The 14147-nt window shown below is 53.7% G+C and overlaps 4 protein-coding genes and 1 pseudogene across 4 annotated transcripts in view; 3 read left to right on the forward strand and 2 right to left on the reverse strand.

The window, feature by feature from the left end:
- Positions 1-699: 699 nt before the first annotated feature.
- Positions 700-10490, forward strand: NXF1 (nuclear RNA export factor 1). Its single transcript, XM_006911189.3, has 21 exons — positions 700-870; positions 2399-2582; positions 2801-2954; positions 3616-3699; positions 3808-3912; positions 4037-4117; positions 4233-4302; positions 4434-4522; positions 4650-4757; positions 4934-5043; positions 6842-6878; positions 7167-7235; positions 7313-7368; positions 7501-7608; positions 7732-7790; positions 7902-8017; positions 8128-8170; positions 8734-8806; positions 9292-9474; positions 9937-9997; positions 10131-10490. The coding sequence occupies exons 1-21, from the start codon at positions 843-845 to the stop codon at positions 10167-10169; spliced, it is 1857 nt and encodes a 618-aa protein (XP_006911251.1). The 5' UTR covers positions 700-842; the 3' UTR covers positions 10170-10490.
- On the forward strand, positions 3100-3218 carry LOC112479240 (annotated as a pseudogene).
- A 24-nt stretch (positions 10491-10514) lies between the features above and the next one.
- On the forward strand, positions 10515-11850 carry TMEM223 (transmembrane protein 223). Its single transcript, XM_006911190.3, has 2 exons — positions 10515-10966; positions 11416-11850. Exons 1-2 carry the CDS (start codon positions 10651-10653, stop codon positions 11706-11708), a joined length of 609 nt encoding a protein of 202 aa, XP_006911252.1. The 5' UTR covers positions 10515-10650; the 3' UTR covers positions 11709-11850.
- Positions 11851-11937: 87 nt separating this feature from the next.
- Positions 11938-14110, reverse strand: TMEM179B (transmembrane protein 179B). Its single transcript, XM_006911191.3, has 5 exons — positions 13954-14110; positions 12919-13106; positions 12705-12839; positions 12467-12536; positions 11938-12291 (listed from the first exon to the last, which is right to left on the reverse strand). Exons 1-5 carry the CDS (start codon positions 14047-14049, stop codon positions 12130-12132), a joined length of 651 nt encoding a protein of 216 aa, XP_006911253.1. The 5' UTR covers positions 14050-14110; the 3' UTR covers positions 11938-12129.
- The window catches only part of TAF6L (TATA-box binding protein associated factor 6 like), a 10004-nt gene continuing 9961 nt past the window's right edge, over positions 14105-14147 (reverse strand). Inside the window, 1 exon segment of the mRNA XM_025046303.1 lies at positions 14105-14133. Coding sequence (XP_024902071.1) covers positions 14105-14133 — 29 coding nt within the window.

Below are 14147 nucleotides of genomic sequence, written 5' to 3' on the forward strand. Positions count from 1 at the left end.
AGAATGAATCTTTACTACCCAGTTGGTACACTATGTGGGCCTAGCACAGCACATCAGTAGTGGGTGGGGAGGTTTGTGAAGCCAATTGCTCGCCAAAGCCTGACAAACGCAGCCTCTCATTTGATTCCGCAAATCTTCGTCGAGGGATGCATAGATCAGAAATTCATTTGTTTCACAAATATTTGTTGAGTTCCTGCTATGTGCCAGTCACGGTGCTGAGTCAGGCGCTGAAGAAAAAAGCCATTTATGCTCTCTCGGAGCTTATGTTTAGTTTAATTTTTCCTGAAAATCCATTTTACAGGCGAGGAAACCAAAGCATAGATCCATACCTGGCAGAGAGCTGGGGTGAGATAACGCTGGCTGGATCCCCCTAGGGGTCTGAACCATCACTCCCGCTCTGAGGTCCGGGTCTCCAATTCCTTGGGAAACCTTCGTGTGACCCCTCTTTCCCATTCCTCTCGAGGTGCTGGGCTTCAGCAGCCCGCGCCCAGCTCCAGCGCTACCCCTCGAGGTGCTGGCAGTAGCGGCGGACGGATAAAAGCAGGCGGCGACGCGAACTAACCCCTACCTAAAGTTTGGCGAGCTCGTCTTGGGCGGGGCGTGAAGCGGCCGAGCCCCGCCCCCAGCTCTGCTGCTCGCCCAGTGCGCATGCGCAGCGGGCTGTGCGCTACCTCTCGGCGGCACCGCCCACCACCTGGGGACGTCGACTGCGCGCCGCGCGTTTGGCCAGATAAATGCGGTGGCGCCGGGCGTAGGAGCACTTCGACCTGGAGCGCCTGAGCGTTCGGACGTTTGGTGGCGTTGTGGCCCGCGCCTGAGCCCGCCCTGCTTTTCGCTGTGCCATGGCGGACGGGGGGAAGTCATACAACGGTCAGTGCTGGCCCCATGTCGGGGAGCGGGGCGATTGCGGCCCAGGTGGGCAGCGCCGGCCTAGGCCGCAGCAGAGGCAGGAGGCCGCGAGGGGTCGGCGTCCGCGGGGAACGGCAGCGGCGCGGGCCGGGGGCGAGGCAGCCCAGGGGCCCGGCCGGACTCGAGGGAGGGCGCCCGTGTTGTTGACTCCGGAATCCTGGCGTTGCGAGGAGCTGCGGCTCGGAGCGGGTGGCTCGGCGGTGGGGTGACGAGATTCCTTTGAACTTTGTGGGCGGTGGATCCCTGTCAGTTCAGTTTGGCGGCCAGACTCTTTTAATGTGAGTCAGTGCCCTGCTCATGGGCTACCTGTGTCCTATTTTCTATCGCGTCCAGTGGGTCTTACCCTCCCCCCCACTTCGTCCTGCAGCGTTGGTTTAATATTTTAGACCTACACACCAACTCGATGTTCTCGACCAGGCATTACCCTGGGTCCAGAGTAGTCATTTGGAGTACATGACAGCCAAGGTTTCAATCCTGAGTTGGCTACACCAAGCTTGAGTGAGTTAAGCTCTCAGGCCTCATTTTCCACCCCTTTAATTCAGGTAGAAACAGTACCTACTAAGTTTGTATTCGTGTGTGTGTGTGTGTGTGTGTGTGTGTGTGTGTGTGTGTGTTAAAATGAGATCATTCATATCGAGTGCCTGGCACTGGAGAAAGTTCTCAGTGACTGTTAGCTGTGCCTTCTGTTTATTTTTTTCTGGATTCATTTCTTGAAGTTCATTGTTTGCAGAGTACTGAGCATTAAACAGACCTTTTTGGGGAGTCATAAGTCTTTTTTTAAGAAGCCATTCCTACACACCAGGAGTCAGAGGGTCATATTTTTGGACAGCTTTTGAGAACCCTTGCTTAAGCACCCTAGTTACCACTGGAGCTTGCATCTACGATTTGTTTTCTGAGTTCAAAGGCATTTCTGGCCAAGGAAGTAAAGTACTCACTCCCAAAACTTGAGAACAAGAGTTTTAAAGAAGCCCTATAAGTTCGGGTTTTCTTTTTTTTTTTTTTTTTTGCAACTGACATTTGTACTGTATAGGCAGAAGAATCATCCTTTGCTGAAAGTTGATGTAATCATTGTGATGGATTGGTTTAAGAAGGTGGGAGAGAGGTCATCATCCAAATATTGAGTAGGGTTAAGTAGATTTGGAAGGCTGAGTGAAAGCAGATTTTGGATGACTTTTCAGGGGGTCTGAGTTGTGTCCAGTTCTACTTTTAGATCACTCACACTTCCACGTTACATTTCTCTTCTCTGTAGTTCCAGTTTCTGCTTCATTTTTCAAAAGCCCTGGAGTTTCCCAGTGATATTTCCCTGTTGCTGCCATCCCACAGAGAGGGTTCTTTCTCTGGACAGGCGGAGGAGTTTGCGTGGTGGTGGCCTCTATAGTTAGTGTGTATCTCACCCTGATAGTGCAGGGTGCTGGGTACTGTGATTGCCACAGCAGGGCAGCTGGACCAGTGATGCGTCTTTTAATTTGTGTTCTGTTTCCAACTCCAGAGCATGATGATCGTGTTAGTTTCCCTCAAAGAAGAAAGAAAGGCCGGGGTCCTTTCCGGTGGAAGTGTGGTGAGGGAAACCGTAGGTCTGGAAGAGGAGGTGCTGGCATTCGATCTTCCCGCCTTGAAGAAGATGACAGAGATGTGGCAATGAGCGATGCCCAGGATGTTCCCCGAGTACGATAGTAAGTAGCTATTTGATCTGGTTTGAATTATTGACTCATTCATTTATATAGCCCTTTTACTGTCCACGTCATTTGTCTTCCTACCTACCAGAGCGAGAATTGCCAGAACCAGCTTAATGGTTGAACAGTCTCAGTTGTAGTCCTAATAACAGTGCAGCAGGGTCTTCGAGAAGACAGCTCTTGTGTTTATGGACATTGTATTCTCTACTTCCACACAGCAACCCCTATACTGCACGACCCAACCGTCGGGGTGATAATTGGCACGATCGAGACCGCATTCATGTTACTGTGCGGCGAGACAGAGCTCCTCCGCAGAGAGGAGGGGCCGGCACCAGCCAGGACGGGACCTCGAAGAACTGGTTTAAGATTACAGTGAGTGTCTTGGGAAGAGATGGTGCAGGGGAGATGGGGGCTGGGCTCAGAGTTAAGGTGCTTCCTCATCACTCCACCAAGTTAGTCTTCTCAGCTGTTTACTCCACAGTCAGGTATCCATCCTTTCTCCTAAGAATCAGTGTCTGTCTACGGCCATGCCACCCTGAACAAGCCCGATCCCGTCTGATTTCAGAAGCTGAGCAGGGTCGGGCCTGGTTAGTACTTGGATGGGAGACCACCTAGGAAGACTAGATGCTGTAGGTGTAAAAAAAATAAAGGAATCAATGCCTTAGAACACCCAAAGGAAGGTTCAGAAAAGGAGTAGGAAGGATAGGCAGGATGGGAGGAAGGAAAGGCCATCTAAAGGAAAATGTGATAACTGGATGTCTCCATTTGGCTCAAGCTGAGTTGGGGAGGTTGATTTCTCAGGGGCAGGCAAGGTATAAATAATATCTTGGGACTTTGAGTCAGACAATTTCATTCTTTTGGTGAATATAAGTATAAAGAGAAAGGAGGTTAAGGAATCCATGTCTGGCTCCAGTGGAAAGCCTTTACCTGGTGCTTTCTTTAGAAAATCTTAAAGTTTGGCAAACTATGTGAAGCAATAGATTGAATTTCCTGTCTAGCCTTAGTTACATATTGTGCTCTTTCTTTCATGTAGATTCCTTATGGCAGAAAATATGACAAGTCGTGGCTCCTGAATATGATTCAGAGCAAGTGCAGTGTTCCTTTTACCCCCATTGAGGTAAGATTAGGCCTGAGTGGCTGGCTGAGCACCAAGGAAGGAAGCGGGGCCAGGTGGGCCAGGGGCTCTGGGCTCCAAGTCTAATGCTCTCATTTTCTCTTCTTGTAGTTTCACTATGAAAACACAAGGGCCCAGTTTTTTGTTGAGGATGCCAGTACTGCCTCTGCATTAAAGGCTGTCAACTATAAGATTTTGGATCAAGAAAACCGAAGGGTGTGTATAAAGGGCCTGGCTTCTAGCATGGCTGGAGGCAGGGATCGCTGCTCAGGGCACTGGGTCTTGTTCCTGGTACTTAGGTTTCCCTAGAGTTCACCGTGCCCTTGTGTCTTCTCTGCAGATATCCATCATCATCAACTCCTCTCCTCCACCCCTTACTGTACAGAATGAACTGAAGCCAGAGCAAGTAGAGCAGCTAAAGGTGAGGTAGACTCAAGTCACGCGTTTCCACCCCAGTCCTAGTGGTTCTCACATTCCCCACCGCCTGCTCACAACTGCAGTGACCTGACCACTGAAAACTCTTACTTTCTCTGTAGCTGATCATGAGTAAACGATATGATGGCTCCCAACAAGCACTTGACCTCAAGGGCCTCCGTTCAGACCCAGGTAAGGTTGATGGCAGTGATTCTCAGATAGGCAGAGACAGAGGAGGATCTTTCAGGCAGGGAAAGTTTGAGAATGGTTTGGTGCCGATCCTGGCCTAGGCAAGCGCTCTCACTCCCCTTTCCTTCCTGAAGATCTGGTGGCCCAGAACATTGATGTTGTCCTGAATCGTAGAAGCTGTATGGCAGCTACTCTGCGAATCATTGAGGAGAACATCCCTGAGGTGAGGCTTTTGCCCCGTTAATAGATGGGAGGAAGCAGAGTGGGATAGATTGGATGGGGTCGGGAGGCAGATCAGTCTCCGATCCCCTTCCTGGTGGTGCTGCCTCTAAAGTCTTCTCTCCCCACAGCTATTGTCCTTGAACTTGAGCAGTAACAAGCTATACAGGCTGGACGACATGTCCAGCATTGTGCAGAAAGCACCCAACCTAAAGATCCTAAACCTCTCCGGAAACGAGGTGAGAGTTGAGACTTGGTTGTGTTTTGGTTGTGGTGGGCAGAGGGTGGAGGGGACTTGCCTGCTGGTGGCAAGAGGCGAAGGAAGGAACTTAAGAGATGAAAGTGGCGTGGTGTGGGGATCTCGCTGGCTCTCTTTACCACGGTCTCTTTCTTGCCTTCCTCCCATCCTTTGCAGTTGAAGTCTGAGTGGGAATTGGACAAGGTGAAAGGGCTGAAGCTGGAAGAGCTGTGGCTCGAAGGAAACCCCCTATGCGACACTTTTCGGGACCAGTCCACCTACATCAGGTCAGTTGTAGTCTCTGTCTCCCCTCCTGGGGACCTTCACCCCCTGGGAGGCTGAGCTAATGCACCCTGACCAGTGCCCGTCTGCAGGAGATGTGCAGCCCTGAGCTGGAACCACCTGTCCTTTGGGAGGATCACGTGTTCCTCCCTGTCATCTGCCCATGTCGCCCAGCTTTGTCCCACATCTCCTTTCCCTTCTTTTTACCTGACTGTGTGTTTGCTGGTTCTACAGCTTTTCTTCTTTCTTCTGAACACAGCCTTTTCTAGAATCTCCCCACCCTGTTGTTCCAGGAAGGACATCTCCCCTTTTCTACCATCATCGGGGTGTCTCGTATGTGCCCCCGTACATGGAGTTGTCTTGTGCCAAGAGCCTGGTATCCCTGGGCTGAGAAAGCCCTCCACCCTGGGACTTCCTGCTGCTGGGCCGTCCCTCCTTTGTCCTGTCTCGGCCCCTCTTGTCCTTTTGTCAAGAGGGACCCTCTTCTCACGATCCACTTGCCTACAGATGTTGCCTGGGCTTTCCTGCCCACGCTGAGGTTGAGGCCTCCTCGTGGCTGGTGCCATGCAGTCTGTCTCTCTTGCCCAGTGCTGAGCTGGGCCCTCCCTGGAGAAGAAACCTGGGTTCCCCAAGAAATGTGACCAGAGCCGGGGCCCCGCCAGCGGGCGAGGGAATCCCAAGGCAGGTGCTGGGCGTGGAGGCCACGGGGGCATAGGCTACCAAGGAGACACAACTGACCCTCACGGGGGCGCTGCCCCTCCCTCACTTGCACACCTCACATCACCCTGCTTGGCCCCGGAGGATGGCTGGTTAGCCAGAGACGGGTAAGATTCCTCAGGGAAGGAACAACCTAAGACAGGCACAGTCGCAGAGGGGCCATCAGGAGAGAACTTGGGGGCCAACAGAGGTGGGGCATAGACCCTCACCCCCCCAACTTTGCAGGGGCCTGAACCCTCACCCCTTCTGAGGGAGGTCTCCCGCCCCCATGGCTGCTTTGCTTCCCACGCCCAGCTCAGACCGGGACCCAGGTAGCAGACAGAGACCTGGCCGACCGCAGCTGCCCTCTCGCTGCAGCAACGACTTGTTTGCCATTTCTGCCTTGGACCGCAGGGAAGGGCGGCTGAAGGAAAGGGCTGTGTCAGGTGCCTGCCCCGCTCCGCTCCCGTTTTTCAGAACGCTTCCTTGCCTTGTAGTTCTTTCGCTCTTTCTTTCCTCCTTCTCTCCACTCCCCTCTCTCTCTCCCATCTCTCCCTTGTCCCTGCCCCGTCCTACCTTTTCTCTTTCTTTGTTCCTTTTTTCTTTCTTTGCTTCCTCCTTTGCCTCCCCTCCTCCTGATCCCTGTCTTGCTCATCTCCCTGCCCCAACATCCCGTGCCATCCCTGTGGTGTGTTTTGGTCTTGGCCACGGCCAGACCTGGCAGAACTGATGGATACCTGTTGAGGCAGCGGAGCCCCTGGGCTCCCACCCCATTCCCTCCTCCCGGGGCTGCACAGGTGAGTAGGTAGAAGGTAAGGGGGGCAGTGAGGGGGAGGAGGCCCCGGGCTTAAAGCCTGGGTGTGCTGCTCCTGCAGCCGTCGGGATCAGGCAGAGAGAAGAGTCAGCCTTCAAGGCAGCCATTTCCGGGTGCCCCAGGTAAGGTGGGGAGTGGGGCCGTTTTTCTTGGAGCTCAGAGGCTTGGGAGGAGTGAGAGGATGAGCAAGATGGGATGGGCTGTCCCTCGGGTGTTGGTATATTTGCTCCTAGAGCAGTCCAGGAGGCATGGTGGCTCTGAAGCATCACTCACTTCTGTCCCGTTCTTGACAGCACTATTCGCGAACGATTTCCCAAATTACTACGCCTGGTAAGTCCGAAACTTTTTTCGTTCTCTTCTAACAGTCGTAGCATCTCTCACCACCAAGGTCTTGCCTAACGTACCTTTGTAGGACCATTAACTTGGGGACATGGAGCCCTTTGCGAATCCAACAAAAGCTATCCTTCCCAGAAAAATACCTGCTATCAGGATTCCAGGACCCTTTCTTGTCTCTTTTCCACTTGACTTCTGACCTCTTTCTGTTAGTTTTTCCATCTTATTCCTCACCCCGTCTTTTTTCTCGGGTTTACACCGCCACCTTTCACTTCCTTTCGGCAGGATGGCCACGAGTTACCCCCGCCAATTGCCTTCGATGTTGAAGCACCGACGATGTTACCACCGTGCAAGGTGAGAGAGTGGGCAGAGCTAGAACTTGTGTTGGGAGGAGAGATCAGTGCCTGGTCCTAACAGCTGTTTGATTCCAGGGAAGCTATTTTGGGACAGAGACCCTGAAGAATCTGGTCCTGCACTTCTTGCAGCAGTAAGTATCCCAGGGCCCTGGAGGTCGGGCAGGGGTGGGCTGGCCCCAGCACGCTCACTCTTGAGGACTATCAGGTCCCCTTCTGGATGCAGACTGTGGAGCACAGACCTTCCCTTTTGTTTTTCCCCGCAGGTACTATGCAATTTATGACTCTGGAAACCGGCAGCGGCTCCTGGATGCCTACCATGATGGGGCCTGCTGCTCCCTGAGCATCCCTTTCACCCCGCAGAACCCTGCCCGGTGAGTATCACATCCCAGGACCTGCCCAGGACCAGAGTTTCTCGGCATGCCCAGGCCAGCATCTGCTAGTGTCCGCGCTCCACAGTGCTCTGACCACTGCCTCCCTTTGCTTTTATTCCCCAGAAGCAATTTGGGCGAGTACTTCAAGGATAGCAGGGATGTGAAGAAGCTTAAAGACCCTAGTAAGTGTGTGACGTGAACAAAACAGGATGGGAGAAGGGAATGGGAAGGAAACTGTCAGGGGCCCAGGAGCGTGTGGCAGCCCCTAACCTCGGCTGCTCCCCTGCCCCCAGCCATGCGGTTCCGGCTGCTGAAGCACACACGGCTCAACGTCGTCGCCTTCCTCAACGAGTTGCCCAAAACTCAGCACGATGTCAATTCCTTCGTGGTGGACATAAGCGCCCAAACAGTAAGCACGGACTTCCTCCCTGACAGTCGGAACAGGGAAGGGGCGGTTGAGAGGCCAGGCTCCGGCTGGGCCTGGGGCCTGCGTGGCAACTGCTGCTGCTTCTCTTTCAGAACACGCTGCTGTGTTTTTCTGTGAATGGAGTCTTCAAGGAAGGTGAGAACCTTAGCAGTCCTGTCTGAGGATGGTTCTTCCCCCAGCTAGGGCCTTTCTCAGCTGCCCTGCTGCCTTCTCTCCCCTCTTCTTCCCTGACTTCTTGCTCCTGTTCTTCCCCAAGTCACCTTCATTTGGCCTCCCCTCTCCGCCTGCCTTTCCTGTCTGGGCTGTGGGAAAGCCCGTGATTAGGACACAGACTTCGGAGACAGACAGGTCTGAGCATCCATCCCAACCTTGGTCCGATGTGTCATTACTCCCGAGCCTCAGATTCTTTACTTGTAAAGGGGGGTTAGTAATAGCCATCTCTGGAGAGTAAATGGAGTGACTTAAAAAGCGCTGACACAAGGCCTGGCACATGAATACTCTATCCGTGGGATAACAGTGTTGTTATTGTTTTTTTCTGACCTCTGACACTCCTCCCCACCTCTGCTCCTCTGCACACACATAGTCATCCCTGTCTGGCCCACTTGGGGTTCTTTGTATCAAATAAGACCACAATTTGAGAAGCGGTTTGTAAACATAAAGCGTGAGCGACTCAGGGGTCATTGCCATTGTTTTTGCAGTGGATGGAAAGTCTCGGGATTCTTTGCGAGCCTTCACGCGGACCTTCGTCGCTGTTCCGGCCAGCAATTCAGGGTGAGAGTTTGGCTTACTGCGTGGGGTCCCGGTCCCAGTCCGTGGCCATGTGGGAATTGAAGGCAGGGGCGGAGTCAGTCCTCAAGGTATTTTCAGAATTTCAGGAAGGTAACAGGGAACCAGAGGAGAGAGGGAGCTCCCGTAGCGAAGAGCTTGGCTCTGGAGTGGAGCTGGCTGGGTTTCTCAGCCTGGCTCCAGCACTTCTGGCTAAGGGCCGGTTCCCTCATCTGGAAAGTGGTGTAACTGTTCACTTCCTGAGTCTGTTGTAAAGATAAGAACTGTCCATGTTTTGGGGCAGAATGTATAATTCTAGTGTGTTTGATATGGGAAAGGCCATATCAATAAAATGATACAAGGTAATAGCTAAGAGTGGCAGGGGCTCTCGTAGGTATTGAAAGAATCTGAGTGTCAGGTGTCAGTGAGAATAGGAATGATTTGGGGAGGATGAGGTTATCTGTGTAGCTAAGGTGCTTTTTGTCCCCAAGGCTGTGCATCGTAAACGACGAGCTGTTTGTGCGGAATGCCAGCCCTGACGAGATCCAAAGAGCTTTCGCCATGCCTGCGCCCACGCCTTCCTCCAGCCCCGTGCCCACCCTCTCCCCAGAGCAGCAGGAAATGCTGCAGGCGTTCTCTACCCAGTCTGGCATGAACCTTGAGTGGTCCCAGAAGTGAGTCCTGGGCATGTGTAGGAATAGGGGTAAACCGAGGTAGCGAATAATAAGTGCTCCTGAAATTTTAAAAGCCAAAACTTTTTATTGCTTAAAAATTACGGTCTATAAAAAAATGTGCCCTATCCGTAAATTAGCACAAAGTTTAAAGCCAAAATGAAGTTCCTTTTTATATACTGTTCTGCAACTTATTTTTTTTTACTTATCCCGTGAACATCTCCTGTCACTATAAAAATTACTTTAGTCTTCTTGATAGCTATTAAATACTTTGTACTCAGTAGACCATTGATAGACATTTGGATTTTTGCTACTTTTTCATTTGTATAAATTGTGCAAGAATGTATGTAATTGTTGGCAAACTTAGGCAAATGTTTCTGTAGAATGGATTCCGAACTGGCATTTAGTGATCTGGGTGGCTGCATTTTGGTTCTAATGGAGGTGCCTGTTCTCCCCTGACTCCAGGTGCCTTCAGGACAACAACTGGGACTACACCAGATCTGCCCAGGCCTTTACTCATCTCAAGGTAAAGTTTGGGAATACGATGGCAAAAAGACAGGGCTCTCTGGGCCTTCAAGAGGGTCAGGTAATCTGGGGGTGGGGAGGGCATCGGGGGGGATGAGCTGCCTGGCTCTACTGACCTTTCTTTTTTCTCTAAGGCCAAGGGCGAAATCCCAGAAGTGGCGTTCATGAAGTGATCCCAAGTCCTGCCCCGGAAGAAGCCCCCTGTAAATAGTCCTTGGATATCGATGTCTCCTTGTCATGGTTGTTGTCTCCTCCACTCCGGCCCGAGGCCACTCTGTGACTGTGACCGAGGAGAGAGGGCTGCTGGATCCCTCTCTTCAATGCCTTCTGGAAGACTCTGGAAGACTTTCAGAAAATTGAGCCTCACTGGTGCCAGGAAGCCAAAGGTTACTTTGTAGAACTGACACTAAACTACCTGAAGGACTGAGGTGCTTTGTGTACTTAACCCCAGACTCCTCCCTACTTTTTAAGATAAAGAGTGATATTGTATTTTGTGTCCTGTGCACTGGATTGTTTTTACCGCACTCCTACGGTGGGGGAGGCGGGGTGGAGGCTGCCCGCCCCACGCCGGCCCGCAGAGACTGCGGAGGAGACTCGGAGAGGCGGGGCCGGCCGGCAGGAAGTCCCGCCCCGGAAGCGACCTCACGGAGGGCCATGGCCGCGTCTGGGTGGCGCTGGCCCGCGAGGCTGCTTGTCGCTCTGCGGGACCTACCGGCGCACCGAGCCCTGCACGACGCGACTCCGCCACGAGACGTGTTGCTGTTCGAGCATGAACGGGGTCGCTTCTTCACGGTCCTCGGTCTGTTCTGCGCCGGCCAGGGCGTCTTCTGGGCCTCCCTGGCCGTGGCAGCCTTGACCCGACCCCCAGCCCCCGCGCGGGCCTCGGACGCGGATCTCCCAGGCCGCGGCCGCCTGGACGTGCGCTCCGTGCTCTGGCGCTACGGCCTGGCGGTCGGCTGTGGCGCCATAGGTAAGGCATGGGCTGGCCTCCCACCACGGGTACGTGGGGTGGCTGGGCACGACCCTCCCTGCTTAGGCAAGGAGAGTAAGGGATTCCTGGCTCTCGGTGTTGGGGTGGGGGGGTAGGGGAGAAGGCCATCCCACACGGGAGTGCGAAGCACTGGAGATGGAAGCCCCCTAGCGCCGGGTCCTCGGACAGGGCTAGGGTGAGAGGTTGACCTCTCACTGCGACCTTGACCAAGTTATTTCAGCTCTGGACCTGTTTTCTCTCGATTTAAAACGGGGATGGACATCTGTTAAGGTTGTTGGGAGGAATGAGTAACGAGATTCTGGGGTATAAGAGGAGCTCAATAAATGTTACTATCATCACAATCATTTGTTTTCATTCAGGGGGCACTAGAAGGGTTGCTGCTTAGCTGTCCAGTGAAAACCCCTCACCCCGATCTGCTTTTCCTGCAGGTATCTTGGTCCTTGGTGCTGGTCTTCTCTTCTCCCTCCGCTCTGTGCGTTCAGTGATGCTACGGGCTGGAGGGAAGCAGGTGACCCTCACCACTCATGCCCCCTTTGGCTTTGGTGCCCATTTCACTGTTCCTTTGAACCAAGTGTCCTGCATGGCCCACCGGGGTGAAGTCCCTGCCATGTTGCCTCTGAAGGTCAAAGGCAGGCGCTTCTACTTCCTCTTGGACAAAACTGGCTATTTCCCCAACACGAAACTCTTTGACAACACTGTGGGTGCCTACCGTAACTTGTGAAAAACCACCCTGGGACACTCACTCCTCCTGGAGGGGAATAAAAACTGAACTTTAGGGATGGGGTGACAACCAGAGTCACATGAGAGGGCCCAAGACTCATGAACAGCCAATAAAAGCATCATCCCAAGGGCAGCTACCTGAATGTACCTGTAAGTGATACACGTCTGTTTAGCCTTTGCTCTTTCCGCCCATCCACCTACCTACAAGTGCTTTAACACAACTCAGTGCCAAGATGAAAGAAGAAAGTAATATATTTTGGTATAAAAACAGCTGTAGGAAGAGAAGTGGAGGAGGCCTGTCGTCATGTTTCCTTCCTGGAGGGAAAACTGAGGCTCCCGGCAAAAAGGGGGCCGAGCGGGGAAGAGGAGTGCGGGCACTTGGGCACGGAGTCTTTGGCTGCAGAAGGCACTCTGGGTTCTCTTCAGGAATGGGAAAGGTGTGGCCCCACGAGAGCATCTGTCTCAGAGCTCCACTCGGGGTCCCCCCTCTCCAGAGGCCGGTATGGGGTGGCTTCAGACTTCCACTGCATGACCTGGAGCACCAGGACCACACACCACAGTACCAGATTCACCCAAGAAGAGTTCTGTGGGAGACAGGGACAGGTGTCAGGAGTGAGGCCACCTCAATCCAATTCCACCCACACACCACTTATCTGTTTGCTGTCAGGCTGACAAGCCCTTCAGCTCCCCTCAACCACTCCCTGGTGGGAACCTTTAGAACTACAGATGTTTCTAGGAATCTGTATCCCAGGACCTCACTTCAGCATTGTGTAGGTTGGAATAGAACTGCAACCAAGATGTCCACGGAATTTTCTGAGCTTCAGAGCAGCTGCGAGTTCAAAAGACAGTTGTGAGACCGGGGATATACCACAAACACTCCTGTGCCTAGGTGCCCTTCGAGATAACTGATGAGGGTAAAAAGGGGGGGGCGGGGTCACAGGATCTCTGCTAAGGGAAGGCAGGCAGCCCCAGCCAGGCTTCCCCCCTTTCCCATTACCTAGTTGTAGTGTTCAGGGAGACAATGGAGTTGCAGAGAGAACTGGTGCCAAATCGAAGGACACAGGCAGACACTAAGACCAGGAAGATGGCTATAGTGGAGATGGCCAGTGCGATGCGGAGCCCCATCCGGCCTCTATGAGGAGAGAACAAGCCTGTAGTTGAGGTGGGACTCCTCCCACCTCAGCCCCTGGCCCTCAGAGCAGTGCAGTCACCTGTGGGAGTCCTCGATGCAGCTGCTGTAGACCCAGAAGAGCAGAAGCAGGAGGCAGTAGAGGGCCAGAAGGCCAGAGACCCCAGCCACAAAGTAGCAGAGGGAAGGGGCTGAGGGTCGGGATAAGGCCAGGGAGGAACGATTCAGGGCGGCCACACCATACAGGGGACAGCTGCCACTGAAGGAGCCCTGTGGAGAGAAGCTGCTGAGTCCTAGATTTCAGGTTCGTGCCTCCGGATGCAGGCTCATGGCAGGTGTTAGGGATAACCTAGCCCAGGGCCACACTAGAGTAGTTTGTGCACTCAGTTCCTGTTCCTGGGCCAGGAGAGGGCCTGCTGGGCAAATCGAACCTGCAGTGGCCAGAAGGATCAGGAAATAGACGGTGGTTATAAAACACACTGAGCTTTGGAGAGGCCTCACAAGTTCTGGTCTCCCCTCTGCGGAAATCCTAGAGTAAAACCAGAATTTATGTAACCTAAAGCTATCTCCGATGCTTTCTAATCCGTAAAGTCGTGCCTACTTTATAGGGATCAAATGAGGCCATGTTCACTAACAAGATTGCCTGGCGGGGTAAACACTCAATGTAAACTACTGGCTTCTGGTTTACATAGTCGCTGTTTTGTCACTTGAAACACTGTTGCAATCAGGTGGTAGCTTAATCACCTCCACTACACTAAGCTTTATTTCTTGACGTAGCTCAGCACGATAGTGTCTGGTTTCAGGATGAAGGCAGGGCCTGGACCGACCTCCGTTTCAGAACCGAGGTAAGGTTATGCAGCAGGAGCCACCAGGCCGGGCTTTGTCTGGTGCTGTAAGACACTCCAGAAGACTTGTCCCTTTGGCGAGGTAATGACTGAAGTATGACCTGGGCGGACGGAGCCATGGAACGCGATTAGCGCCGATGCACCTCCGCCGCAGACGGGCGCTCGCCGGGCTCGGGGAGGCCCGGCCCGCAGAGCAGTGGTCCCTCGGTGTCAGGGTCGGCCCGCCCCCCGCTCGCCCCGCCCCCACTGCCGGCCCCGTCCCGCCGCCGCACCTGGGTCCGCGTCAGCGCCGCGGCCGCCACGGCCCCGCACAGGAAGGCGGCGGCGAACAGCACGAGCTCGACGCGCTGCACCCAGGGCAGCGCCATGGCGCCCTCGCCACCGGGAAGCGCGGCCGCGGGAGCCAACCGCCCGAACCCCGCCTCATCCGGCGCGACACACGAGCGCGGAGACTTCACTTCCGGGC

Source organism: Pteropus alecto, unplaced genomic scaffold, assembly GCF_000325575.1.
Source record: "Pteropus alecto unplaced genomic scaffold, ASM32557v1 scaffold43, whole genome shotgun sequence".
Classification (NCBI taxonomy): domain Eukaryota; kingdom Metazoa; phylum Chordata; class Mammalia; order Chiroptera; family Pteropodidae; genus Pteropus; species Pteropus alecto.

What these genes read in the sequence shown, in the direction of transcription:
- TMEM223 (XM_006911190.3), top strand. Translation starts at nt 10,651, where the DNA reads ATGGCCGCGTCTGGGTGGCGCTGGCCCGCGAGGCTGCTTGTCGCTCTG. An exon ending in GGTCGGCTGTGGCGCCATAG is followed by an intron (nt 10,967 to 11,415) that starts GTAAGGCATGGG and finishes CTTTTCCTGCAG; the next exon opens with GTATCTTGGTCCTTGGTGCT.
- NXF1 (XM_006911189.3), top strand. Translation starts at nt 843, where the DNA reads ATGGCGGACGGGGGGAAGTCATACAACG. An exon ending in TTGAGGAGAACATCCCTGAG is followed by an intron (nt 4,523 to 4,649) that starts GTGAGGCTTTTG and finishes CTCTCCCCACAG; the next exon opens with CTATTGTCCTTGAACTTGAG. An exon ending in CGATGTTACCACCGTGCAAG is followed by an intron (nt 7,236 to 7,312) that starts GTGAGAGAGTGG and finishes GTTTGATTCCAG; the next exon opens with GGAAGCTATTTTGGGACAGA.
- TMEM179B (XM_006911191.3), bottom strand. Translation starts at nt 14,049, where the DNA reads ATGGCGCTGCCCTGGGTGCAGCGCGTCGAGCTCGTGCTGTTCGCCGCC. An exon ending in CGGCGCTGACGCGGACCCAG is followed by an intron (nt 13,107 to 13,953) that starts GTGCGGCGGCGG and finishes TTCTCTCCACAG; the next exon opens with GGCTCCTTCAGTGGCAGCTG. An exon ending in CCAACCTACACAATGCTGAA is followed by an intron (nt 12,292 to 12,466) that starts GTGAGGTCCTGG and finishes TGTCTCCCACAG; the next exon opens with AACTCTTCTTGGGTGAATCT.